Below are 26,836 nucleotides of genomic sequence, written 5' to 3' on the forward strand. Positions count from 1 at the left end.
GTTATGAATACCAAAGACTGAATGCCAAAATACAGATTAGGATGAAGTATGTCTTGCACCTTCATCTGTAATTAGTAGATCATTGGTTCTCAAACTGTGAGTTACGAATAGTCACTAGAGACCTCAAATTACATTTGTCTGCTTGTTAACAGCATTTTTCTCAGTAGGCCTTTAAAAACTTTACGTGGAAGACCAGTTTTATGATCTGCAGTGTAGCTGATGGAATGCTGGGGCTCTGCGATACGTAATGTGACTTGGTCACTGAGCAAACTGGTGGCAAAGCCGGGAGCTGAACCAGAACATCTGAATGCAAGTCCTGTGCCCTCCGTCCCCCCGCTGCGTTTTCTCTATCCCTTTTTCTCTCTTCTAATAGAAGGTAGTCCTAATTATAGAGGAGGAAAAAAAACCAATTTCGAAAAGGATGAGATAAATTTTTTTTTTTAAAAAAAAACCCCTCTACCCACATAAAGAGACATACAGCATTCATCAACTATTCAGGAGCAGAAAAAATGGCAACATCCAGGTGCACAGACCAAACTTGAATCCATTATTTATTGATACTACTGAGTGTCTAGATAGCCTTGTCAGAAACCAAGCTATTAAGCAGTGTCACTTGAGGCAGGCCTGTTCAAGATTAGACATTAAATTCTCATTAATTTTTTTAGATGATTTTAGTAAATGTTTCTCATTTAAAGTAATTGTCAACCCACCTGGGTTTTCAGCACAATTTACATTTCTGCTTGATTTTCTAAAAGAGAAATGGGTATGAAATGAAGAGGTTGATTATCTGAATCATATTCAGAAGAAGTAATTTATTAAGCCTATAAAACCTGAATTTGGAAAGTGATGTTACTTTCCTGTGACCAAATAATGTATTTATGCAGAGAGAACCAAGCAGAAAAACTCTCAAAATCTCAAAGCTCTCAGAATCACATTGGAAGCACCATTGTGCTGAGATACATGACAATATTAGGACCTACATTGCAGTCATAGCTTCAGCAATCCCCGTCTGTTATAAATCTATCAGGAATGTAATTGTATTCCTGACGTCTGCTTATGTACAGCACCTACAGTGACCTTATGTTTTAGAGGAAGCTGTAGGGTTTTATTTTATTTCCAATGAAGCCTTAAAAAACTATTGAATTCAGCGGAGACATGCCTAATGAAGTCTGTCTGCAAAGCAGAATTGCTGTAAGAGATCATTGGGAGACAGCTACCTTGCTTGCATCCACCTTTTAGACTCTTTCAGACTTTAAAATCAGTTGTGCTTAGATGTCACCCAGGTTGGTGCCCGTAAGGGAACTGTTGGCTTGTTCGCACTGTTTTCCTTTTGCGGTCACTCGCTTTTGCAAGGGGCAGCAATGGCAGCAAATTGAGTCCAGACTAGTTCCAGACCTCTTCTCCAGCAGTTTAGTAAATCCATCCTGTATTAGGACATTTGAGAGAGGGCTTTGGATCTTTAGCCTATTCAGTTCTCACTTCAGCTTCAGAGACGTTCCCCTAGAACACATATAAAGGGTTTCTGGCATAGAAAAATCTGGTTTCTCCCTTTGTGAACACTGGTGTAAAGGATTCATCTGTCTTCTCTGTCACAGCCTGTTCTCCAAGTGCTCCTTTACTGCTCTGATCATCAGCTGGGCTAAAGACTCTCTGGCTTTCCGAAGGATGCCTCCTTATTTATAATCTCTTTTATTTACCACTTACATTTTGTCTTATTCTCAAGCATAGGATTTGTTTCACAAAACGCCAGATATTCCTTCTCTCTGGCAATTTTCAGCATAATTCTGATGAGGTAGATCAGCCTCGAAGAATTGCAAAATTGTTTAGAAGAGAAGGTGTTTTAAAGCACTTTTTAAATATTCCTTTGACAAACTGACAAAATTATAGTCTGTTAATGCTGCAAGTGTGTATAGAAGTGTCAAATGTCTCTTACCATCTGCAGTCTGCTGATGAGGAGCAGAACTGTGGACAAAGAGTGTCAGGTTCAAAGGTTGCTCCAGACTGAGAGGTTGGCTGGTAAACCATTTACTGATCGCTGTTTCCAAAAATAATCATAGATCCATCTTTTTATTGTCCTTTTAGGAAAAAAAAAGCAGGTATCTTGCCTTTTCTTTCCTTCCATGATTTTCTTCTCTTCTTCCCTTTTTTTTTTGTGGCCACAAACTATTAGGAATCAGCATTGCTACAGGGGGTTTCTGCCCAGTTCCCATGCCATCCTCACAGTCACTATCCCCACTCTGACTTTTTTTCCACCAATTTATTTATGAGCCAAATCTCTTAAATTTGTGATCCTGTTTAACCTAGGTGTTGTGGTCTTTTCCTGTGCATAAGGCTGTCCTTTCCCGTAACATTTCCACCAGCCCTGTTCTGCACCTGTTTTTCCTGGGAGCCGCAGCAGCCGTGTTGCTGATATGGGAAGGAAGCAGCAGAAGGAAAAGTCTGCGTTACCAGGAAGCCACAAATAAGGAAGAAAATCTTCAAAGATAAAAAGTCATTTCTGAGCAGACAGTTTTTAAGTAGGAACTTCTTCCCTGGGTTAAAAGTTACTTATTTTGAAAAATACTTCCAGTAAGACATGAATCAACGCTGATACGAATGAGAAGCTATTGCTCATACGCTTACTGCCTAGAAAATGAATGCTGGTTCTCCAGTTCCTGCAGTTCGCTTGCCTTTATGTTTTGACTTGTCAAGTTTCCAAATCTATTTTGTTCCCACTAGTCTAAATACTTGAAATGCCACCTGAATGTCTGTCAGTTATAAAGTGAAGGTTAATTTGTGGAGCACCGACTGCTGCGAGGATTCGCAGAGTGCTGCCCATGCACCATTAGTGGTAGTGCTCAAAGTTTTGTGCCAGGGACTTCAGAGCAGCAATTGCCTTCCTGTGCCCATGGCTGGGGTGGTGGTGACTGGTGCTATAATCACCACCTGGGTGGACTGAGTGTGTGATGCCACTCTAGGATGGCATGGCACTGCTAGTAATGGAAAGGTAGTGAACAGTAGTGAAACATTTTCCATGCCATTTATGGGATTTCTGAGCAGATAGGGGACAAAAAAAGTCAGATACTGTGATAGAGATTATTTTTGTCTATTATTTTAAATATTCTGATTAATCAATATTTAGTCCAACGGCGTGCTGCTTCTCTGATGGTACTTTGTCAAAAAGGGGGTACAGGATTTAGCAGTTCATGGATTTGTTATTTCCCTGGACTTACTCCCTAAACCTGCTATCTTCTGGTCGCCTAAGGAAGGAGAGAATCTAAAATGCAGTTGGAGTGACTGTAAGTTTTCCTTGCAGCAGTAGAAAACTACTGTGCCATTACTTAAATTGTGACTATATGTAAACACCAATATTAAAACCATATTCTGCTATTTTGTTAAAAAGTCTTTCTGTCGTTGCTGTATCACAATGTGGAAGCCAAGAGTGTATCTACAGGCATCCCAGTTTGCAGACACCAGGGCTAGCAAATGCTAGAAAAAGAAAACTTTTTGTGTGCCTAAAGTTTTAGGTTGAAGTGTTTGTTAAATAATACACACATGCTTATCCACATGAGATGGGTAAGGTTTACCACTGGTGATTAAAGTGTTGCTTTTAATTTTCTTGCTTGCTCACTGTGTAATTTTGAGTTATTGTACATTTATTTTAACATTTTGAATTTTTGAGAAGTTAAAAGAGTTATGAATAAATTACCCCTGAGATCTTCAGGCGAAAGATACTAAAATTAAAATGTGTTCTGATAACAGAGTACCTGAGATTTCACAACTTTATCATAGCTACAACCTATGACCAGTTACATTACTTTTCTATTGATGTTTTTGATGATATATGTTATGACAACTACAGAATCTACTAAAAGCTGAATTTTACAGTAGATCAATGAAAAATGATGCAAATTTTAATGTAGATTGTATGAAAGAAAAGAGCCTCAAATAAACAATACACCCCTAATCTCTGTTTCTTTAAAGACCAAAAATTGACTAGTTCTTTCTGTCAAGGCATTGCACATAAAAGGACAGAAGGATTAGAAAGTTATTCTTTTAGTAGTTTAAAAATCTGTCATGTAGCATAAACTCAGCAAGTGCAAGGAGAGGATGCAGTTAAAATTTTTGGAGGGAAAAGACACATGGATGTACTGAGTACTGTATCCTAAAGCAAGTATTTTATGAAGGTAGACTTACTGGTTTCAGTCATTGCATAAAATGAAAAGATAATATCATGTCTTTCTTCTGAAACAAGAAAGATATGCTGGGAAAAAAAAAAGATATTAGTAATTAACCTGAATGGAGTACATCACCTCTGCAAGTGGTGATGTACTCTGCAAGTGTATAAAATAATGAAAAATTAGGCAGGCAGCAATTAGAATTACTTCCCGATCCAGTAATTATGTCTTGGTAATTAAATATCTCCTAGAAGCATTAAGTGATCCTATTCCCCGCATCAGTTCAGTTGTCTTCCCCCCTTCACATCTCCATCAATTCTCTTTCTGGCTGTTTCAGTTTCCCTTTCTATCTGGTCTGCTTTTCCTGTGAATTCTTATGTGCCACAGCCCTATATTCCAGGGCTAGAAGGAGAAGTGACAGAGCAGTTCCTTGAAATCTGAATATTAAAATAAGGAAAAGTAGCAAAGAAGAGGTTTTTGTGGTTTTTTATTTTTTTTTCCTAGCTAAACAATGATAAGGAACTCGTAGATTTCTTGAAAGAAGTTGGTGATTTTAAATTATCTTACTTTCATGCTGCTGTAAGATTTTTCTAAGATAAGACTGGACTAACCCAGTTTTACTGAATGGGATATTCTGAGAAAAAATACCCCAGCTGCAACATCCTTATCACTTACCACAAGACAAGAGATGTTGTTCCTGTATAAATTCACAGTTTGTGTAATTGCATTCTGCCTACATACATTTTTCTTTAAAGTAAAATAGTTATGTCCTCTCCCAAACTAGAACAGTGCTGTCAGGTGACTTGTGTGTGTCACACAATGACAGTTGCGATTAAATTGATGGAAAATCAGTTTGTGTGTATGATATGTACAGTCATGATGTATATTAATAAATATATTAATGGTTTGTTAAAGTTGCAAAGTGAAATTCTCCAGTGTTAGAAAATACAGAGCTTATCAGTGTGACGTATAATGAACCACCTTATAGCATGATCTTATTAGTATCTTCTGTCCTCCAGAAAATTGCAAAACTTTTGTTCTGTTGCCACTGTTAAATATCTGTCTTGCTAGTAACTGATACAGAGACGTATTTGAAACAGAAACCTAAAGAATGTCCAAAGGTTTTTGGGTTGTGGGCATTGCTTAGGGCTGACATCTCACCTTTTCTGAGGTGATCCGAGAGATGGCAGATCAAGGAGAGTTTATGTTCATGAGGCTGGACTCCACACGTGAATTACCCAGCAGTTTTGAAACCTGCTTCCACATCTAAAAGACTGACTGAATTTACATACAAACCTTTATAAAACTGCCTTTAAAAATCTTGGCTTTTGTAGCTTTAAAACTCAAGTGGAAATTGTTTTAGAGCTTTTGCAAAATACATAGTACTTCCATTTTTGTTAGATTATTGTTTTTCACAACATTTGGCAATTCAGATTCCTTTATTGGCTGAACTGTGGAATCAAAATTAATGCATTCATATATTTAAAAATCCTTACAGGATCACTGCACTCTGGCAATGCAACCATAGCTGGCTAATGCTGTCTTTTTTTTGAATTAGTGACTGTGCATCACTATTATCTCTTTTTAACAGAGATAAAATTTGATTAAGCTGAAGGAGATTTGGAGGCACTTGCATTTTTCAGAAAAATACTCACTACTATTTGGTCCAAGAAAATGAACAATAAAGTCACTTATGAATTTGCTTATGCAGATTCAAAGACCTTTCTGTCTGTGATAATAAAAGCTGCTGATGTGATGCGGAAGGAATGCATACTCTTGCAGACTTTTTTTTTTTTTTTCACATGTAGACCCTACAAAACCCAGTGTAGCCTTACTATGTTTAGTTGGTTAGCTGTTTTTTTTTTTTTAAATCTTGGAAAAAAAAAAGTAAAAATAGATTTGCATGAGGCATCTCCTCCAAGCTGGTTATGTTCACCTTTGCTTAATGCACCACTTTTCTTCAAATTGAAGTCATTTCAAAGTGAAGAAAAGTCGATAGGAAGCTTGCAGTCAAATGAAAAATAAAACTGTTGTTCTTATTTAGAATCTAGTTGATTTGTAAGCAGCTAAATGAGCTTACAGTTGCCACCTTCCCTCTGTTATGTCAAGTTCTCATCACATCCTTGTTTTTCTTAACAAGGCAGGCCTGGAATAAGTAAAAAGCAAAACAAAAAAAAATCCTCTCTGATCTTCCTGTAATCGGTGCCATAGAGACCTAAGCCAAAAGTGCCCTATTTGTATTTATTAACCCTTAATGGATTATTTTCTTCATGAAATTTGGTCTACCGCTTTCTGTCATATAACAACTTTTAATGTATTCACACTTTCAGCTTTTTTTTTCTGCATGGTGTGAAAGAGAACCACTTCTTGTCTGTCCTGACCCTTGCATGGGGTAGTTTCATTTGATACTATCTTCTATTAGAAGAGAAGTGTCGGTGTTCGAACGTTATTCATCTTCTTCCTAGTCCTGATTTTGTAGTCCTGTATCTGGCTTGCAGGCTGAGCAGACCTAGTCAGTTTAGCTGTTTCTTGCACCTAACTTGTTTCACTCTTTGAATCATTTTGCTTGTCTTTCTTTTTCCGCTTTTTCTTATCTTTTATATCTCTTTTTAAAATGGGAAGAACAGAACTGCACACTGTGTTCGTCGTAGTGTGCCTTATGAGTTAATAAAATCTGTGATTTATGAAGATGCTGTGTCCTCCCTTCCTCTCCTAGTAATTTCTAGCCTTCTATTTACTTTCTAAACTAACTTATCTGATGTTTTTATAGTATTTTTCTAACCCCAAGATCTTGTTTCTGAGTTATGTCAGTTCTGAGTCCACCTATTTAGGAGTCTGTACAGTAGAGGCCCCAAGGATACTTTTAACTCTCCAAAAGGAAATTGCTAGATGAGCAGCTGTAGAGTTTGTGATGTGAGAAAGTTAAATGCTTTAGTATGTATGGACCATATGATTTTGTTCACATGGTTATGTCTGCATGTTTCAAAGGGCAATTTTAATTCAAAAACATTACATTGCTATAAAGCATACAACTAAAATTTCTGTTACAGATAGAGCGTGTGTTTTGTTGAGCATTCCAATGAAGTAAGCTGCCAATGAGAACTCTAGGATGACGTTTTACCGAAATAAATCTTGCATTTTTTCTTAACAGCAAGAATCTCCCCCTCTTCTCCTAAACAGAAACAGTTTAGCGATAGGAAAAAATTGGTATTGCTAAATGAAAAATGGAGGCAGTAATGCACTGGAGACTTTTGGCTTGCAACTAGTTTAACAAATGGGAAAATGTAGAGAGGTTAAGTAGCAGGAGTGATGAAAGATTTATTGAGCTTGCTTTGTCTGGAAAGATTAATAGAATAAAATCAGGAGCCCTACTAGATTTTTAATAAATTAGACATAAAATGCTTAATCTTCAAGTACTAATTCAGTGAAAATATCATCATATTCAAAGAAAGAGGCAAACAGATCTAAAGATCCTCTCTGTTCCTTTGAGATTGGGAAAGGACATCTGCAGGACATCTGCTGATATGACCCAACATTTATATGAAGGAATACTGGATGTGAGATGAAGATGCTGCTAACAAATTTATACCTTCAGATTCCTAGTCTTTTTGTGGTGTGAAAAAAGCTGAGCAAACGTGTTTCCCACTCCCCCACCTATCAGAAATACCTGTATTGGTTGCTTGCAAATGCCAGCTGTTCTCAAAGCTGGTTTTGGTTTTGTTTTTTTGTTTGTTTTGTTTGATTTTTTTTTAAATTGTTCTCTCTTCTCTGTTATTTGAATAGTTTGCCTCCTCCTTCTCTAGAGATACTTCTTTTGATTTTCAAACTGGGACTAGTTGCTGCTTTTCCATATTGCATGAGAAAGCCGGTAAAACCCCATCATAAGCTGCCTTCTCATAGCTCTGTTCCTTGTGTGCTTTCCTTCTAAGTTGCTTGTCCCTCGCCCCCATTTGATGATTGATTTACGTTTTTAACCCAACCTCAAAATGCCTGTGCCTCCTCCATTCAGAGCCAGACTTAATCTTCCCTTTATGGTTGGAGTCCACGTGGGCTTTATCATTATATTTTTTCTTGTAACTTTTCCACAGAGGGAGATTTTGTTCCACTGTAAGGTCTTACGTTGTTGTTCTAATTGGTATGGCTGACTTGATAATATCCCAAGGTTCAGGGTCAAACAGTGCTAAGCACATTGCAGAACTGTGCAGTAATGACAAAGAGGGTTTCTGCTGCAGTTATTACAGCCCTTTGACAGCAGGTCTCCCACATTAGATTCTGAGGTTGCAATTATCTTTCCTTTTCTTATGTCTGTTTATCTACTTATATGGCATTCTTTATTGCTGTATAAGCTCATCTTATGATGAGAATGGGAACTTTTATGGCTATTTTTTATGTAATTGTGAATAACATAGGCTCAGTAATAGGATGATGTTTAATTAAAATAATTGGTGAACTTGAGCAAAACTTTCTTGGCTAGTTTTTGAGAGCTGCTTCTGTGATCCATCTGGCTGACCCAGATGATTACATTGTCATTGATGATACATAGGATAGTTGTCTGCTAGAGTTTGGGACATACTTTGAATTTTGTGCTGTAAAGAAATATTTATTTATTTCAAATTACTGACTTCCTTTTGTGGCAGCTATACAGTATTGCTGGTTTAGAGCTCTGTGTAAGCCCAACTGATCTGAATTTTAGGAAGGAGTGCACTATTCCTGACACTATACTTTTTAAAACATTTTTTTTTTTCTCTCCAGCTGCTTATGTAAGATTCCATATATAGGAAGAAGTCTTCAGAAAATAAACCAAGAGTTAATGCTACCTGGATCTTTCAAAGGCAGCTGCTGATTGGCTGAAGCCATGCAATACATATGTTCAAGGAAAGGAGTTCATTATATTCTTGTGTGTCCCTAGGAATCCGGAAAGACCGCAGAGGTGGACGAATGATGAAACAAAAACGTCAAAGAGAGGAGCAGGATTCCAGGAACGGGGAGGCTTCTACGGAGCTGCGAGCTCCCACCCTTTGGACAAGTCCACTGGTCATTAAACATAACAAGAAGAACAGTCCAGCCCTGTCCCTGACAGCAGAACAGATGGTCAGTGCCTTGCTGGAAGCTGAGCCACCCGTAGTTTATTCTGAATATGACCCAAATAGACCATTCAGCGAAGCCTCTATGATGACCCTGTTGACCAACCTTGCAGACAGAGAATTAGTGCACATGATCAACTGGGCAAAGAGAGTTCCAGGTAAGGAAAAAAAAGCCCCAGTGGACTATAAAAGCCTTTACATGACAAACCAATAGAAAAAAGACATACCAGTTTTCACACTATGTATGCTAATTTCTTGCAAATTGTTCACTTAAGTATAAATACATTAAAAATTAAAAATTTTATGTTATATTGGTTGATAAAAAACTACAGTGCAATGTAAGTGACTTGAAGAAATGTTTATTCAAGAAAAGGTATTTCCCAACGATATAGAGTGTTGGACAGATTTAGATTGCAAATCCTTCTTTTGGCTAAAAACCAGCGAAATTAAAGGTAAAATCAGGTTATTAAGAGCCAAATCTAGTCTATTTGAACTAATAAAATTGTGTTAGTTATTTAGATCCCTTTTGAGAAAAAGGTTACTCTCATGTCTATAGTGTAAGCTGTAAATTAAGTATCGCTACTGAGCCCATAAATATTAGTATTATTTGTTTAATTGCTCATTTACCTTTTTGACCATGAATTACAGATCTTCCATGAGTTTTGGGTCTGAAAACCAGAGCCGGCATAGCAATTTTTGTATGAAAATTTTTTCTTACAGGAACTAGATTTTTTTATCTTTATCATTTTGGTGCATTATGGTTGCTGAGCTATGAGTCCTCTTTTTGGGAAGGGAATTACAGAATTGTGGGAAGTATGAAATATTTTAGGTTGGAGGTATGTTACACATGCATTCATGTTGTTTAATTAATTTAGATCAATGAAATGAGAGAATAGTTTTGAATTAAAGTTCATAATCTTTTAAAATTTCAGTCTACAAGACAACCTTTCATGAGTTAGCATTTAAATCTTTATTAGGAATTTATTGCATATGCTGTATTTTAGCTTTGTAAAAACACGGTAATTTATGCTTTATAAGTCACTGATCTCTTAAGTTTTTATTGTAGCCATTTATTTCATTAAAATTATGTAGCTGCTTTTTGAAGGGATGTCAGAGACTACTACCACAACTCTCATTCACATAGTGCATTACCTCAACAGCTTTACACCCTGGTTATGCCATTTTTCTGTTTTCCTTCATTTAAACTTGGCAGGACTCTTCCTGGTAAATCAATAACCCATAAAATCTGAGTCTTTTCCAGTCCTCATGGGTTCCCTTTTTACCACTTTTCACATGTCACTTTGTGGGCTCCAGCTATGATCAATGAGAACCTGTGAGCGTTTCATTTCTCATCGTATCTTATAAGAAATCACCTGAGAATTTTGTTCTTGACAAAGTCACGGTGGTTAAGGCCTGTCTCACAGTCTGTTTAAGTCAAGGGCGGGTTCTACTCTTAATTTAGGTATGCTTTGGATCATGCCTTTACAAAATGCTTTTGAAAAATGAAGGTATGTCCATAGTGTTAAAACTATTCACTATCAAAACAGCTAAATTCAAATGACTTTTCTACTGATTTTAGAGATGTAATTAGTCTAAGTCTGTTAAAGTCAATTAGTTTGCATTCAACATGAATATACCACATTCTAAGTTAATTTGTCCACTGGAAACATTTGTCTTCTATGACATTTGATTTTGATAGTTGATGCAATTAATGCAAATATGTTTAGATACAAAGCAACACTATTAGGGAACTCAGATTTGTTTTTTATTACGAAATCTCTCTAAAACTGCTTGTCACAAGGTGACTACATCTCGTGAAGATCAAAAACCTGCCAGGTTTACCAAATATATCATTTATTTCCTAAGCAAGCTACTGAAATTGGAAAATAAAATCTATAAGGTTATGAACTATTTGTGTATATCCAGTATATTTTACATTTAAGTAAATGTGCCTGTTAATTGCCAGAATAGCTCCTAAGGAAAAACTAAGCTAAATGACTCTATGTGTACACGTTAATAAGTACTCTAACAGGTGAGATTTGGTATAAAACTGTTGAACTTTGGTTAAAAAAAAAAACAAACCAACAAAAAATCCCTTCCTGGTCATTGTTTGATCTATTAGATGCTATACAAACAATCATACCACAGGAAAGTTCTAAAGCAGGAGAGATAGAATATGAGTAACTCGGGGTTTCTCAAAGTGCTGGACACCGAACTGGTTCTTGGTGTTGTGGCTTGGAGGACTGTATGCGTGACCAAAAGCAGAAATTAAAGTCTTTCAGAAAGTTGATTTAAAATAATTCAGGCCCAGTTGTTTACCTGCCTCTAAACTTGGATTCTTTACAAGGTTTTGAGAGTAGGAATTTTGGAGCTAGGTGCTTAAATCTTTTTTTTTGGATCTCTCATTTCAACCCTAGAAAAGGTCGAGTCCTTAGTTCCTGATGTTAAATCTTAGAAGTACTGATCACCTTTCAAAGACAGGGCCTTTGCTTGGACTGTTTTCCTAAGTTTCCTTCTGCTGGAATGTACTGGCAATAAATGTCTGGCAATATAAGTCCTATTTTAACCCCCACAGTATGTTGCTGTTGAATACTCCATTATTACTAGGAATTCTGTAATACTGCTTAATTAGAGAAGATTTTTGTATGCTTCATACATAAACAGAGGAACTAAATAGCCTTTTTTTTTTTTTTCTGTTAGGTGAAGTATTTTGTGCAACAACGTTGTGGGATTCCGCTCAGTTATTTTCTCAGTTAATTTACTACAGTTTCAAGTTTCAGAATCAAGGATAAAAACATCTTTTTCTAAAAAGCAAATGTGCTTTTTATCAGTAGTAAAAAACAGTTGCAGGAAACAGCCTCACGTATGCACACCTCTCAAGCCTTGGAAGCATTACATAAGTTTATTTAGCTAAATGCAGACACTTAGGTGACAGAAAAGAAGGGACAAAGTCAACAAAAGTGGCTGGGTTGAAAGCATATTTGTTGAGGAAGGAAGAAACCGATATTAACAGAGCAGAAATGTAATGAAGCTACAGCTTACTAATAAGCGTAAGGATTTTCAGGGACATGTTTAGAGTTTATTTTGCTGTGTAGGCTTTGAAGAAGAGGAAGCATGTCAAAGCGATTAGTGGAGATGTTGTTTTGGTCAGCCGGTCTTTCTGGTGATGTAAATGGGTGGGCATGGAAGAAGAAAGAGCTAATTAGAAGATGTACTGGATAGAAAGGAATCTATTCTACAGAAAGGAGTAATGAATCTTAATTTATGATGGACTGCGTAGTATAATGTAGGCAGAGATCTGTTACAAAGCCATGGTGAAGACAATCTCCAAAATGAGGAATGTGTGCAGACATGTCCTGATTGGGAAGGTGAGAACCGGTCTAAATCTTTATTGCAACTTGTTCAGCATTAGTTCGAACTTGCTTAAATTGACTCTGCAATTTTGGTGGTGTTAACAAATTGCTGGGGAAAAGGGAACTTGTGGCAGCTTCTTGTGCATAACCTTTAAAAATGATCTTCAGCGTTTAAGTATAGCACGACTTAACTGAGGTCCTAAGACAGTTCTCCCATGACAATGCAATTCATAATATGCCAAGTACATAAACGCTTGTTTTAATTTTCATTTGAAACCTTGGCCACAGATACAAGTGGGTTTGCCAGATTACATGTACAAAAATCTTGTAGAGTGTCCTATGGCATATACAAAAAATTCAGAATACCCCACAGCACTTGTTCCTTACATGGCCTCATGGGTCTTCTGGCTGAAATCCTCCCAGATGGCCTCTGTAAGACACCAGTGGTGTCTGCTGGTTACCCCAGCCAGCTGGAAGAGCAAGCAGCTGCACATAAGATGAGTGCAAATAGATTGTGATGGGCTAGACTTTACATACGCAGGCCAATTGAGCCTTTTACCATTTAATTGGGACAAATCACTAAAAATCATGCGTAGGCAAGGTATGAGCATAGATAAATGTTCTGCTTCTTTCGGAATCATATATTCCTGAAAGGTATGACTTTCTATTTTCTCCTGTGTTTACATAACATCTTGGGATATAAGACCACCTTTGATCTCATAGAATGAGGTGTTTTAGTTCAGTGAATTTTCTTCATGGTCTTTGATGCAACAAGCAAAACCATTACTTTGCTTTTCTACAGAAATGCTGATATGTCAAAGGAATTAACTTTTTGTATTTTGTTATTCACTAACTGTGTATGTAATTTAATATCTGTACTTGCATTTTCTAAAGGAAGCTGGTATTTTCAGTGTAATGGTCAATAATTATTTTTTTTTGTGCAGACGCTCTTGAGATGGTAAGAGACATTACGAGCTTATACCATGAGCTCGTGGTAAAGAGTGTCACTTTAAGGAAATTCTGTTGCTAGGGTGAAATCTTTGGCACTGCTGCTACAATCTTGTATAACTATTTACTACAGGTACAGTAGCTGTACAACTTAATAGCCCTAAAATGGTATGCTGGGCATACAAGCTTTGAAGTTTTGAGATGATTCACAGTGCTGTACTTATTTTACGGCTTCTTGAACCGAGGAGATAAACATTTTGGCACTGATTTTTTTTTTTTTTTATTTCAAAGCCGCAGACGTTGCTATTTTCTTAAGATATTGTTTTCCTATTTGACCTTCTAAACTGCTCTGTTTGTTATATTAGGAACAGTGTGTAAAGAAGCCAACAATAGCCACAATTTTGCACTGCACTTCAGTGACACCAAACTTTGGGGGAAAAAAAAGCCAGCTTGCAGTGGAAGGAAAGAAATCTTATACAAGAACAATGTGTGTTAATAACCCCAGATGTCTTTAGGGGCAGGACAGTTTACAGAGCTCCTGAGTGTAGTGATCCTCCTGGCAATAATTTACACTTAGCTTAAAGAAGGGATGGCTTGCAATTCCTGTAATAATTTTTAATAAAACTTCCAAAATACGTGCTTTATAGCCTCTTCTCCTTTGACTAATGGGGTTGCTGTGGAGATTTGTAAAATCTTATTAAAAAACCCCGCCCCTCTGCTTATGTGTTTAATCTGTTGGAAGTGATACTCTGACTGCTCCCCTGGCTTCACAGGGGAAAAACAGAGGAAGTGAGTAGATCTGTAAGCAAAAGAGAAATGACAACAAGCACTGCAATCTTACTTTATGGCTGCTTTTGCTAATTTAATTTCTGTGAGGGTTTAATTCATTACTATGACTGTAAGAGATAAGAGTCAATCCTTATAGTGGAATAAGGTAATTGCCATTTGAACGTCAGGCTGAGAGGTACCATGCCATAGCACCATGCAGGGTAGCAGAGTTAAAATTGTTGAATATGAAATAAAAGTTTTCCATCCCTGTGTTTTCTTAGTCTGGGAAGCATCTGTAGTCTTTCATGTCTATATTGTGTAAAACCAAACAAACGCACTTTTCCATCCTCCTCCCCAGCTTCTGGGTGCTGTATGAGACAAAGCCAGTCTTGCAAGTAGATTTTATTTTTATTATCTATAGAATTGTCTTTTAGTGCTTTTGAAACACAATGAGGTGTCTATCTTCCTGTAGAGAAATTTAAATTAGAGAAAAGGATGAGGACATGTAGCACAATTGTTTGCTAGTGAGAGACCAAGGGGAAGACGGTGATTTTAAAGGACGAGGAGAAGTCTGGCAGAGTTGTATACACTGGGAGCTTGTGTCAAATGGGGAGAAACCAAAGCCCAGAAAGAACAGTTCAGCAGAAGTGCTTGGAAAGGATCATAGATTTGGCTGCAGCTATGTGTGGGATCAAAACCATAAGTAGTGCTTTCACCAGCTGATGCAGTAAGAAACTGGAAGAAAATGATAGCAAGAGAAAAAAGGATCAGGGTTTGAATAACAACTGTGATAACTGGAAATTTTAGAGGTATCCTAATGCAGTGGTTTGCAAACTCTAGGGATTCCCTGGAGTTGGGAACATAGAAGGGGAAATAAATGTGCCAGGACAAGAGTTAGCAAGCTGACCAACATCAGGGAGACTCCAACTGGGAGAAAAAGTAGAGAGGACATGCAAGTGGACCACAGGAAGAAGATACTGGGGGTCAGTCAGATGAGCCAACAGTAAGGTCAGCAGCTGAGTCTCAGGTCTCTTGCAGATTCCTAGGGCTCCTGCCGGAGGATGGTGGTTTGCGCAGGGGTTATTTGGAGCTGAAGGGTCTGGCTGTTGCCTGTTCTCCCTGCCACAGGAAGAGCCTTGGGATGTTGTCTACTCGCTATCCCTGTCTCATTTCCTCTTCCAAGCCGTAGTCTTTGAGCTTCATGCCCCACTTTTCCACTAGAAGTTTCCTGGCAGTGGGGATGACAAGAATATATTCAATCTGGGGCACTTAATTTGCATAAATTTTCAATCAAGGGAAACAGTGAGGAGAGGAAAAGCAGTTCGGGAACCACTGCCCTAGTTTGGCTTCTCATCATCAATGTTTCTATAGCTAGGTTGAGGCCTGTTAACAATATCAAGTATCTCTATTTTCTATCATCACATCACATCATTCTCACCTCAAAATATTTCACATGGAATTACCTTTAGTCTGAGATTCTGAAATGACTTTTAAAACCTGCTGTTGTTACCCACCAGGTTTATTAAGGGGAATGCTGTGTGCACTGCATTTAAGCCACAGCCAGGCCTGTACCTGGACACTGCTGGAGTGCAGCGCAGTTCAGCTGGTTAGGTGATGCTCCTGACCAGAAAGAAATAGAATCTTTGAATAAGCTCAGAAGTATATCCTTGAGGGTTTTCTGAAACATATCTTGCAACATTTCATATTTTTTTTTGTTTTACTAGTTTTTAAAAATAAACTTCTAAAGCTAATTCTGTGGATTTCTAGATTTTATTTCTTTGTCCAAAAGAAGAAAAAGATTCTGAAGAATAAGTCCTGTGTTGATGCCGTTATGGGAGTGCATCAGCTTGTATCCCTTTTAGCAAAGTTCTGGGGCCACAAAAGCTCTACTTCATGTGTGAGGTGATATTTTATTCAAAAGCATGATAAATGTCAGGAATTATTTTTAATTATGAAAATCCAGTCTTAGAGTAATTCATAGAAAGTGCTGTATTGCCCTCTCATTCACAGAGGTAGTTACTTGATGTAGAGAGGTGACTGCCCAAAGCTGTTGAATCAAGTCTGTTGTCCAAACTTCTAGCCTCCTTGAATTTAGGAAAGCTGTAATAAGATACAAATTTTGAAACAAATATAGAATTAAAGTGACTGTCTTTTACTTACATTGCATAATTGTAGTTGTTCTGTGTGCGAAGGACAAAAAAATGGCTGTGGCCTTTTGAGTAAATGAATTTCTGTTAAGATGGATGTGAATATGTAACATGCTGTGAAAATTCACTTGGTGAATCATAGAACAGTTTGGGTTGGAAGGGACCTTCAAAGGTCATCTAGTCCAACCCCCCTGCAAGAAGCAGAGACATCTTCAACCAGATCAGGTTGCTCAGAGCCTCGTCCAACTTGGCCTTGAATGTTTCCAGGGATGGGGCATCCACCACCTCTCTGGGCAACATGTGCCAGTGTTCCACCACCCTCAGTGTAAAAAATTTCTTCCTTATATCCAGTCTGAATCTACTTCCTTCTGTTTTAAAACCATTACCCCCCATCCTTTCACAAGAGGCCCTGTTAAAGAGTTTCTCCCTGTAGGCCCCCTTTAGGTACTGGAAGGCCCCTATGAGGTGTCCCCGGAGCCTCCTCTTCTCCAGGCTGAACAGCCCCAACTCTCTCAGCCTGTCCTCACAGGAGAGGTGCTCCAGCCCTCTGATCATCTTCATGGCCTCCTCTGGACTCTCTCCCACAGGTCCATGTCCTGCTTATGTTGTGGGCTCCAGAGCTGGATGCAGTACTCCAGGTGGGGTCTCACGAGAGCAGAGTAAAGGGGCAAATCACCTCCCTCAACCTGCTGGCCACGCTTCTTTAGATGCAGCCCACGATGTGGTTGGCTTTCTGGGCTGCAAGCGAGCATTGCCGGCTCATGTTGAGCTTCTTGTCCACCAAAGTGCTATTACAAGGCTGACTCTGTTCACAGCTTTCCAGAGTAAGAAATATTTGAATTCCAAAGTTTTGAATTTTGAGGCTTCACAACAAGCTGTTCCAAAGAACAAATATCTTCAGTAACCAAAACTGACTTACTGTAAGTAATCTTGTTTACTTTTTTTTTCATATAGTGACACATGAGAAATAACAGCCAACGGGTAAGGAGCTAGCATTCTTTAAGAACTCCTTACATATTGGAGTTCATTGGGCATTCAGTAACATACAAGTTCATTTGATAATAAATGTTTGAAGATTAAATTCTATTGGGCTTGGCAAACAAAGAGGCAAAAATGAGCGTCCACAGTAATATTTTTTATATTTTAGCCAAAACTTAAGGAAATTAAATACTTAAACTGTAGTATTTTATTTCTAAAAAGAAATTATCATTTTATAAAAACATTTCCTGCTATTTTTCTTTAGTTGATAAGTAATTTACACTCTTGGATGAACATATCTGTCTTAGAGTCTTCAGCTATGCTGAACCTTGGAGCTTTCCAAGAAACGCTCGTTAATTTCCACTCTAAGTAAACAGTAAGTAATGATCCTTCCTGATTGATTTATTTCTTAAAATAATTTACAAAAAGAATATGCGATTGTTGGAAAGCGCTGATGCGATATGTATGTGCATGCGCACACAGCCATTGTTCCCTGTTCACATAATTCACATAAATTGGCCCATTTTACTTGATGTTTGATAACTTTGGCCTAATTCTTTTAGTTTCTCTCTAGTACTACATCTCTGAGCACAATCAGCTGTAATTTCAGTTTAGAGGTTATTTTAGTATCATCTGTATTAGTTTTCCATTCAAGTGAGTCATTCACTAAAACCTCACATTAGATATATAGGAGTTTTTAAGATAGATAGAAGTAATTAGGAAAGATTTATTGCAGACTTCTTCTGGATAGGCTCTTACTCTGTCTGTATCACTGCAATGGTGCATTATATGACACATCTGTTACACAGCTCATTTATTTTCTTTGATTATCTCTGCCGGAAATGAACTCTGTGTGTAAAGAGTGTGTTGTTTTGTCTGTGTGTTAGTTATGGACTGCTGCGAATTTAAGCTAGGGAAAGCAAGTTAAGGCATATCCCACAGTGGAATGGGGAATGAGAAATCTGTGATTGCCTTGTTCCTCCAAGAGTTTGTTCTCAGCTGAGAGTGGCCACAAGAAAATATTGCCTTCCTCTTCCTTATGCCTTCCTCTTCCTTTCTGTGCCTTCTAAGAAATGTAGCTCTCCATCAGGCTCCTGAGCACGGAGATGAAGTTGAATTATTTATCATTGCAGCTGGAGTCTGGGTCTAGACCTAAAGCTTCCTAAGCCTCTTGCAAAGAGGAGTCCTGCTCTCTTTCCCCACCTGAGAGGGGCACTGCTGAGGATGTCGGGTGTTACCCAGTGATTCTCCTGGGTATCTGGTATTCCCTGTGAGCAGGCTGGCCTCAGAAAAAGAAATTTGGCAGAGATTTCTGTGATTTTTGTCTCTGCAGCTTGAGATTTTTGGATTGGAGTTTTTTCAGTTAATCTATTAGGAAATCATGAGAGCCAGAAGCAAGGTTAGTATATAGACAAGGGGAAAAGTATGGTTCAAAAACTCACTCAGACTCTAGTCCGACTGTGATGTGTTCCCTGTTAAATTGCCGTCTGGAGCATTTGAGGTGATGTAGAAAATTAAAATTCAAGAAACCTCATGTTACCTCATTCACAAAGCTAGGGACTGTGACGTACTAAGTTAATTAGAAATTTTCCAGAGAATATTCAGTCTTATCAATAGCCTAATAATGAAGCATCTTCTGCAACAGCTGCTGTCTCTCAGGAAGCATGGCTGCAAACAGAGAAGTGGCTACTCGGGCTGCTGAAGAGTGAGCTGAGTGTTTAGTAAGACACTGAGCAGTCTCTAACTGGGTATGGTCATTGTATTAGAAACAACTGACCAGAATAGAGCTAAAATCATAAGATTGCCGTACTGATAGAAATGAATGTAGTATTACTGCAGGTCAGGATTGATCTGGGTTAAAAATAAACCGTTTTTTCATGTGTGTTTTGGGTTGCCTGTTACTTGTGTGTGCTCCCCACTCCAGTTCCCTGCAAAGTAGTTGAGCCAGTTGAAATGTGAGGGTGACAGTATACCACGAATGAACAGGCAAGTATTAATATGAGGGTGCTAGACAGGAATATTTGTGTATCTGTACTGTCAATAGCAACATACAGCTCTAACTCAAGCCTTTTTCTAATTTAATTTGTCTTTATTTCTATTCCAACAGAGAGGTCTTTTCCACCCTCTCTTGTACAGAAGGCAAGAATCTTCTAGTTACTGGCACCATTTACAGGCTTTTTTGATTGCTGAAGTAGATGTTGTGTAACTTAGCACATTTCTGCTTTATCCGTAATATGTTCTGCAATGCTGTGCTAGAGCGGTGAAGGGATGGAGACTCAAAGGGAAGAGGAAGCGTGGCAATTTCCCCCTCACTCCCTGCTTTGAAAGGTTAGGGAAGACCCCAGACAGTTACATCAAGATGCATCCTAGTTCAGAGAGTGTCATAGTTCCTAAGTTTGCTTCCGTCCTTGGAATATAAGAGACTTTACTTCCCAGGAGGCAAAGGCTGGCTGTTCATTTAGCTGTGCTGTTTGGAAGACAGAGGAACGCAGGGGCTTTCTTTTTGCTGATTTACCTTGTGGTTGGTTTCCCATTCTAGACCATATTTTTTCGGAAGTTGTTCTTCTATCTTCGTCTTCCATGATGGCAGTAGATTCTTCTGGAAGTTCTTTGAGCTACATTTGTTCTGTACTGGTAGTAAATAGTGACCTGAAGCAACAGAAGCATAGGGCAAACTTTTTGGAATCAGCAGCTGATTTCTGTTCTTCTTCTGCAGGGCAGGATTTTGCAAGGTCTGTGGAAAAGGAAAACTCCAGTGTATTTTACTCAGTGATGGTGGAATAAACCACTGGTATTAATTGGTTAGTGTCTCACACATTTGAAAAGCATAGTCAGGTTCTCAGCTGACAGAGAAGAGCTGCCTGTGAAAACATGGCATATTCATCAATGCTGTCTGCGACTTCCCACCCCCCCCCTCCAACTTGGTATTCATATAAACACATCTATGGAGTGTCGTTGACTCTGATATGAATACCTAATGTACTTTTCTTTTTTCCTTTTTTTCCCAAGCATACATGTAGGGTTATGTTCTTTTACACTGGGCCTTTTGAGAAGAATGTTTCCTTACCACTGGGAAACAGTATTTTGCTCCTGGCGCTGCCAATGCCTCCCTGTGTTAGTTTTGTGTAACTCTCCTACAATGTGCCGTAGTGTATCCATCCCTAAATTGCTATCGCAGGACTTTATCTACTGCATGGGAAAGCTGTGAAGTATGCTAAATATCCCTGTTGAGAAACAAAACCCCTCCTAATTTGAAGATTCTCAGCCTACAGGTATAAATATAAATGAATTCTGCTATTATTTTTATAATGCTCATTATGCTCCTGCTTTATGCCTCACCGGCACGCCTCTCTTCCAGAGTGGCTTATAGCTTGCAGGAGTTTTACATGCCACTTTGTCACTATCTTGAGAAGCGTTCTTTCATACTGCTAAGTATGTCTAAGGGAAAATTAATTGTATCTAAGTCTGAAATAATGTAGTATATTAAAATATGCCATTTATGTGAAATCAGTTATGTTTCGTGGCTCTCTTTCTTCTCTTTTTTTTTTTACCTTTGTTCCATTCTATGCATTTTTTTTTTTTGAAGGGGCCACTTCTAATCAAGTGTTCAAGAAAAATCCTGAGATTTGAATGAGAGACTGCCAGACAATATAAATACATTTCTCTTACTGTCTTATTTCAGTAGACAGTTCAGTCAGAGTGCTCTTTTCTTTAAACTCCAGATGAGGCTTTTTTTTCCCCCTTCTTTATCAGTAGTAGGGCTTCTGAGAGATTTTGGTAAAAGTCCATCGTTGGAGTCTGATGAATTCAAATTTGGTCTTCTTCAGCTGACAGTGAATAATTGCTACGAGCTTTCCTAGAAGATATTTTCTTTACAAGTAATGTTGTGGAATAACGTTTCAGTGCTGATTTCAGGTTGGTGGGAGACAGAGGTATCACCTTGCCAGAAACTGCTCTGAAATAAATCAATAATGGGATGTCAGAAGGAGTTCGGTATAGTGCTGATGAGCTGGGTTTCCCCTCCTTAACAAGCTGCCAGCCTGGCACTGTGTCTCTTGGCTTCTGAGTCTCTGGGCAGGTTGAGAATAACTGGTCTTTATTAGGGGCAGGACTGTATTTGTGTAGATGCTTATAAACATATATGAGCTGTAGAAATACATAACAAGAACCCGAGAAATCTTCTAGATATCATCAAATGTGGGCAACATTATTTTGGGAGCAATCAGATGATATTTGCTACCTCAGGGTTTCTATACCACAGTTGTTCTGCCTCTGAGGATAGGAGCCTTCCACTGGGAAAACTCTTCTACATATGAACCAAAATGTGCCTTGAGAGTCGTTATGCTGATGCTGTTCATCAGACAATCTCCTAGTTTGGGTCTGAACTGTGTGAAGCAGATCTATTTCCTGATCCAAGCTAAAGGTTTTCTTTTCATCCGTGAGGAATCTGTCAAACTCACATTCTGTAAGAATGTGAAAGAAACAAGAAAAACAAAAAAGATCCAATTTTCTCTATAAAAGAGAAAGATGAAAACTATCACTTCTTTAACAGCTTGAAAAAAAGAATCAGATTATAATTCCAGGAGAAGCTTGCTGAATTTTAAGTTACACGTTTTTCTTCTAATCTTTAATTTCTGCTGTGTACTTATTAGAAGATACTACTGTGACTTTTTTAAGGTAATAGAATTCCATGCACCTTTCCAGTCCTGGCAGAGAATGACAAATACGGTTTTATAGGTCCAGTTACTTTGGATGAGCTTGTACATTGTTCCAAATCTTTTCCAGATGTCTCCATCAACGTTTTGTTAATAATTAATTTCTTTATTTCCTGGCAGATCCAAACAATGAAAAAGAATTTTCACTTAATACAAAATGACCTTTTTTGACCTTTTTGCTAGATAATAACTGTTTGAGCTGAAATGAAACATTTTATTCAATATGAAAGAATACACTTCATTAAGATTTCAAATATTTTTGTCACCTGTTTAAAATGAAAAGAAGAGAATTTGGGGGAAAAAAGGTCTTAGATTTCATAAGAGTTGAGGTACCTTTCGCAGTGCTGAGTAGAAATAGGTGCCTGGTGGAGTGCTGGAAACTAAGATGAAGCAGCTGAGAGAGACACTCTGTGTTCCCTGGTAGAAACCAGCCTGGTTTTATTTGTTTATTTTTATTTTGTGAAATCTGACATGTTCCCCAGAGTCATTTAAATGCACCAGCCTGTCTCTTTCCAGCGTAAAACGCTCGGTCAGAGTGCTTGCAACCAGCTGGAGCTTCAGCACGTGTCTCAGCACGAGCTGGAGTGCAAGGTGGTGGTTCTCCAAGTGCAGCACCCCTGTTTTGTATAAACACCTGAGCCTGGTTCATGCAACATGCAGCAGTTTCAACAAAGCCTGAGGTTGCCCAAGGCTTTGCAGATGCTGAAATGTGCTTTGGATTTGTTGTCCATTGAAGGAGAGCGTGCAACACAAAGAGGCTTAAGTGAATGATGTGTTTTCTGGAAACATACTGCTTGCTAACTTATAAGGTTCCCCTGGACAAGAAAATGAATATAAATGGCCAGCTGCATTCCAGTGTCTTGCTTTCCCTGTAATGTATTCCTTTGCTCTGTCAGATGATGACACTCCCACACAGCTGCTAAAATGCTCTTGTTGTAGTAGTTAAAGGAAATTGCTGCAATTAATTTTGCTGTCTTTCTTCTCTTTGATGTGTCGTTACAATTTCTTGGATAATTTTTCAGAGATTGGGTTCTGTTCAAAACCAGCCATGTAGGGGGGAAAAGAATAGGAGGGAAAAGAAACATTTGATCCTTATTTATATATATTCTTGTGTTTGTATTTTGGTGTAGGTACCAGCCAATGTAATGAACATGAAACAATACGCATACACACATAGTTTCTGTTACTCATATACAAGTGCAACAGATGAAAATAAGATTGCTCTGAAAGTGAACAATCTGAAGAAATAAAATGGATGCAGGTGCCTCATCCAGCTCGTTTTATTTCCCAGTGCCTATAAAGAATGACCAGACCATGAACTCTGAGGTTATGCTTCATTTCTTGGTTACAGCACGTTATGTTCTGAGCAATTTCTATTTGTAGTCTTGAAGAAGTTTTAATCTTGAAGTTCACTGCAAATCTGACAGTTTTTCCCTCTTCTCCTTGGGTTGCAAAATAATCCTCTTTTCTGCTAGTTCCAGATGCTGCCGCAATGATTGTTAATCAGTTCAGTGGTGAGTACAGTAGATCCTGGGATGGAATAGACTGTGGAGCAGAAAGCTTTGTAGGGCACTGTAGGGCTTTGTTTGCTGGATTTTGTGAATGAAGGAGGAGAGAGGGTAGCCCTGCCAATTTCATCACGTGAAAGTTGTTATAGTCAAAAAAGGTGTTAAATTCCAAACTGACGTTTCTCAAGCTTCCAGGCACAAATGGAGATATAAATTGAAGTGATGAAAATTTAATTCTTAAACAAAATTATTGGAAAAAATCAAAAGTATAAACCCAGAATTTTAGGGACATTCAGAAAGAATAGGGTTGATAGTAGTTAATTTCAGCTTCTAATTCCTTTAATAAATAAATAATGTTAGTTTAAAAGGGTGACTGAAGCTGATCACTGTTAGTGTTACTTTGCAAAAGTAATTTTGTCTCTTTTCCAAAATGTTCTTGATTGTATCATTGATGGCCTTCAGGTCTTTCATATAGCTCTTATAATTACTGTAACAAAAAGGATAAAAAATTAAACAAGGGAGATATTTTTATACCCTAGCATTTGTGGAAAAAAAATTGGTGGAGAGAGGTAGAAGTGAGCTGCCCGTGGTAGAGTAGGTTGTCAGGCTTACTTTAACCAACTCTTGGTCACTTGCCACCCCTACGCTGCCACCCATACGGCCTTTAGACTGTGTGACGTTATCTGCATTGCCTGTGTCCACCCTGAGGTTTTCCAGAGCCCTCTTCCTCCAGCAAGGCCCATCTCCCTGAGCTGCAGTGAATGCCCGGTGTGTGATCCTGCCCAAGCCAGCTCCGAGCAAGCCTGCAGAGCCCCACACGAAACACCACCGTGCTGCTCTCGCTGATGCTGTTAACGTACTGCCCCGTCCTGCGCGCCTCTGCCAACTCTAGTGCTTGTGAAATTAGTAAGAGGGTTCAGCAACAGCATGTAGGCACACTCTGTAAAAGAGGAAAACAACTGGGAAGTCTCAGAGGATGATCTTTGGTTTTAAAATTCTCCCCTGCTGTGTATCGAAGCGACCATTTGAAACCTCACAGGGGCATGCTGGGGTCATTTAAAGAGCTGTGAAAGAGCCTACTTCTGTCTGCTTCCTTTTTCCCCCCATGCCAGTGACTATATGTTTGCTTAAAAACTTGATGAGTGATTGCTTAAAGAGACCTTTTACCTCAAATGATTTTTCTCTACAGCCGCAGAACCATCAAGTATTTACATTTGATTGAGGTTGTGATTGGAGCACAGCCTTGTACTTTAGTAAGGAGGTCAAACAGACGCTGAAAACCTCATGCTCTCTTGGATGCAGCTGAACATACAAAAAAAAATCCAAGTCATGCTGGACATGACCTCAAATCTCGGGGCAGGTTTACACAAAGCGTAAACCATCTGAGGTGGCTGATGCTCCGTGGCTGCCCGTTGCTCAACTTTCACGCTCCACCTTCTTGCTGGGTTATTTCGTCAGTTGGCTGAATAGTTAAAGCAGCAGAGCAGACCAGGAGAGTAGCGGCCCTTGTGGGGCAGGGAGGGGGAGGAGGAGAAGGAGGGGAAAGAATGAGGTAGAGAGTACAGCTTGTATTTATGAGTGTGTCTTTTGGATTTGTAAAAGTCAGGCAAGAATGCATAACCAGCCCCATGAATGATTTTAGCTGGATCTGCTTTTGATGGAAAACATTTTGCATAGCAGTGGCCTCTTAACAAAAATGACAAAGTCAGAAAAATGCCTCAAACCTCTTGCAAGTGACTTGAGTATTGATACCAATTTAGAGTAATGTATTTAACTGTTGCAGAGACAATAAAGATGTGTTACTTTGTACTACATATTTTAGTCAGCAGCTTATAAATTTTGTGTAGTATCCTTCTTCACCTGCACGGGGAAAGCTTCAGAGAATATCCTTCAGAAGAAAAGCCTTCACATGCAGCGGATGGTCTGTTCCTACCTTTAAAATCACTGGGAACCGCTGCCATTGTCCCATTCTCAGTATGCAGATACATCCTGTGGATTTTATTTGCAAGCTTGAACTCCCTGAGAAATAGCACAGCTCTCTGTGGTGAAAGAACCTTAAAGTAGCATCTTACTGTTGTCGAAGCATAGCCTGTGTCTCGGATGTCTGGGCTACAGACGGAGATAAATGATAATTAACATGCTTTAAATAACTGCCACATCGTGCTGCAGGAATTTGTCGTGTAATAATGACTATCACTTTTTGGTAATCATTTGAAGTGCTCGGCTTTTGTGCAGAAAATATATCTATGTCTCCCTTCTTGTTTTATAAAAACAGTATGATAAACTTTCACTAGCAAACTGGCAGGAGGCCTTCACTATCAGTAATCTTACACAGTTGTTGTTGTTATAATTATTAGGATTTGTTGTTATTTTAGTAACTTTCAAAACTGCTTGTTTAGAGGGGGAAGAAAGCTTAGACCTAGGATTTTTTTTATATAGGCAATTACCTTGCTTAGATTAGTGAGTGTTTTAAAACCAATTAAGAATTAATGCTTGCTTATTGCAGGGCATCCACATTTTCTGCTCACACTCCTGATTTCCTCTCGAACTCTAACTTGCTAAGGCTTTCTTTCCTCTTTCTCTTTGAGAAAATGTCAATTGCTTCTGGTTTTTTTTTTTGATTGGTTTTTTTTTTTCACTTTTTTTCTGATTTGCAAGCAACAGAACTTGCACTTGAGTTCAAGGTGGCTTCTCCATCCCAAAGATTTTTGTGGCTGAAAAGTTTAGCGAGTGTGCTGAGAGCCTGCCACACCTCTGTCCTGGTCCTGCTTCCTCCTGGATGAGGCACTTAACCTCTCTGTGTTCCATCTATAAAATACATTTAATAATACTTAATGGCTTTAGTGCCGTTTGAAAATGTAAAGTGCTGTGTGAGTGCCGATTACTTTTATTATGTTCCCTGATAGAAGGCCTCAGCGTATTTGTGTTAACTGGTACTGCTAATGCACTTTCTGGAATAATCTTTGGTTAACAAAGTAAAGCAGTTGCAAAATAAACACTGTGTTTTAGTCAAGGCAGACACAGGGATGTAGGCGAGGAGAGTCAGGACATGAAAGCACTTAGCTTCACCGGGTCTGTCTGTGCTGTGTTTCAGCCATGGGCTTGAGCTACAACGCAGCCCAGCTTGTCTTCTCTTCAGGCTGCCTGTGCCAGGGAGAGCACAGTGAGTGGGAAACCT

At 38.6% G+C, this 26,836-nt stretch overlaps 1 protein-coding gene and 1 non-coding gene across 2 annotated transcripts in view; one reads left to right on the top strand and one right to left on the bottom strand.

Annotated features, from left to right (window-relative positions):
• The window catches only part of ESR1 (estrogen receptor 1), a 154,317-nt gene that overhangs the window by 98,592 nt on the left and 28,889 nt on the right, over positions 1 to 26,836 (top strand). Inside the window, exon 5 of the mRNA XM_086743373.1 lies at positions 9,067 to 9,399. Coding sequence (XP_086599499.1) covers positions 9,067 to 9,399 — 333 coding nt within the window. The remainder of the gene's footprint in view (positions 1 to 9,066; positions 9,400 to 26,836) is intronic.
• LOC147601396 (small nucleolar RNA SNORD36) lies at positions 7,540 to 7,602 on the bottom strand. Its single transcript, XR_015258339.1, has one exon. It is a non-coding gene; the product is annotated as a small nucleolar RNA SNORD36 (small nucleolar RNA).

Source organism: Chlamydotis macqueenii, chromosome 3 (assembly GCF_036417535.1).
Source record: "Chlamydotis macqueenii isolate bChlMac1 chromosome 3, bChlMac1.mat, whole genome shotgun sequence".
Taxonomy (NCBI): domain Eukaryota; kingdom Metazoa; phylum Chordata; class Aves; order Otidiformes; family Otididae; genus Chlamydotis; species Chlamydotis macqueenii.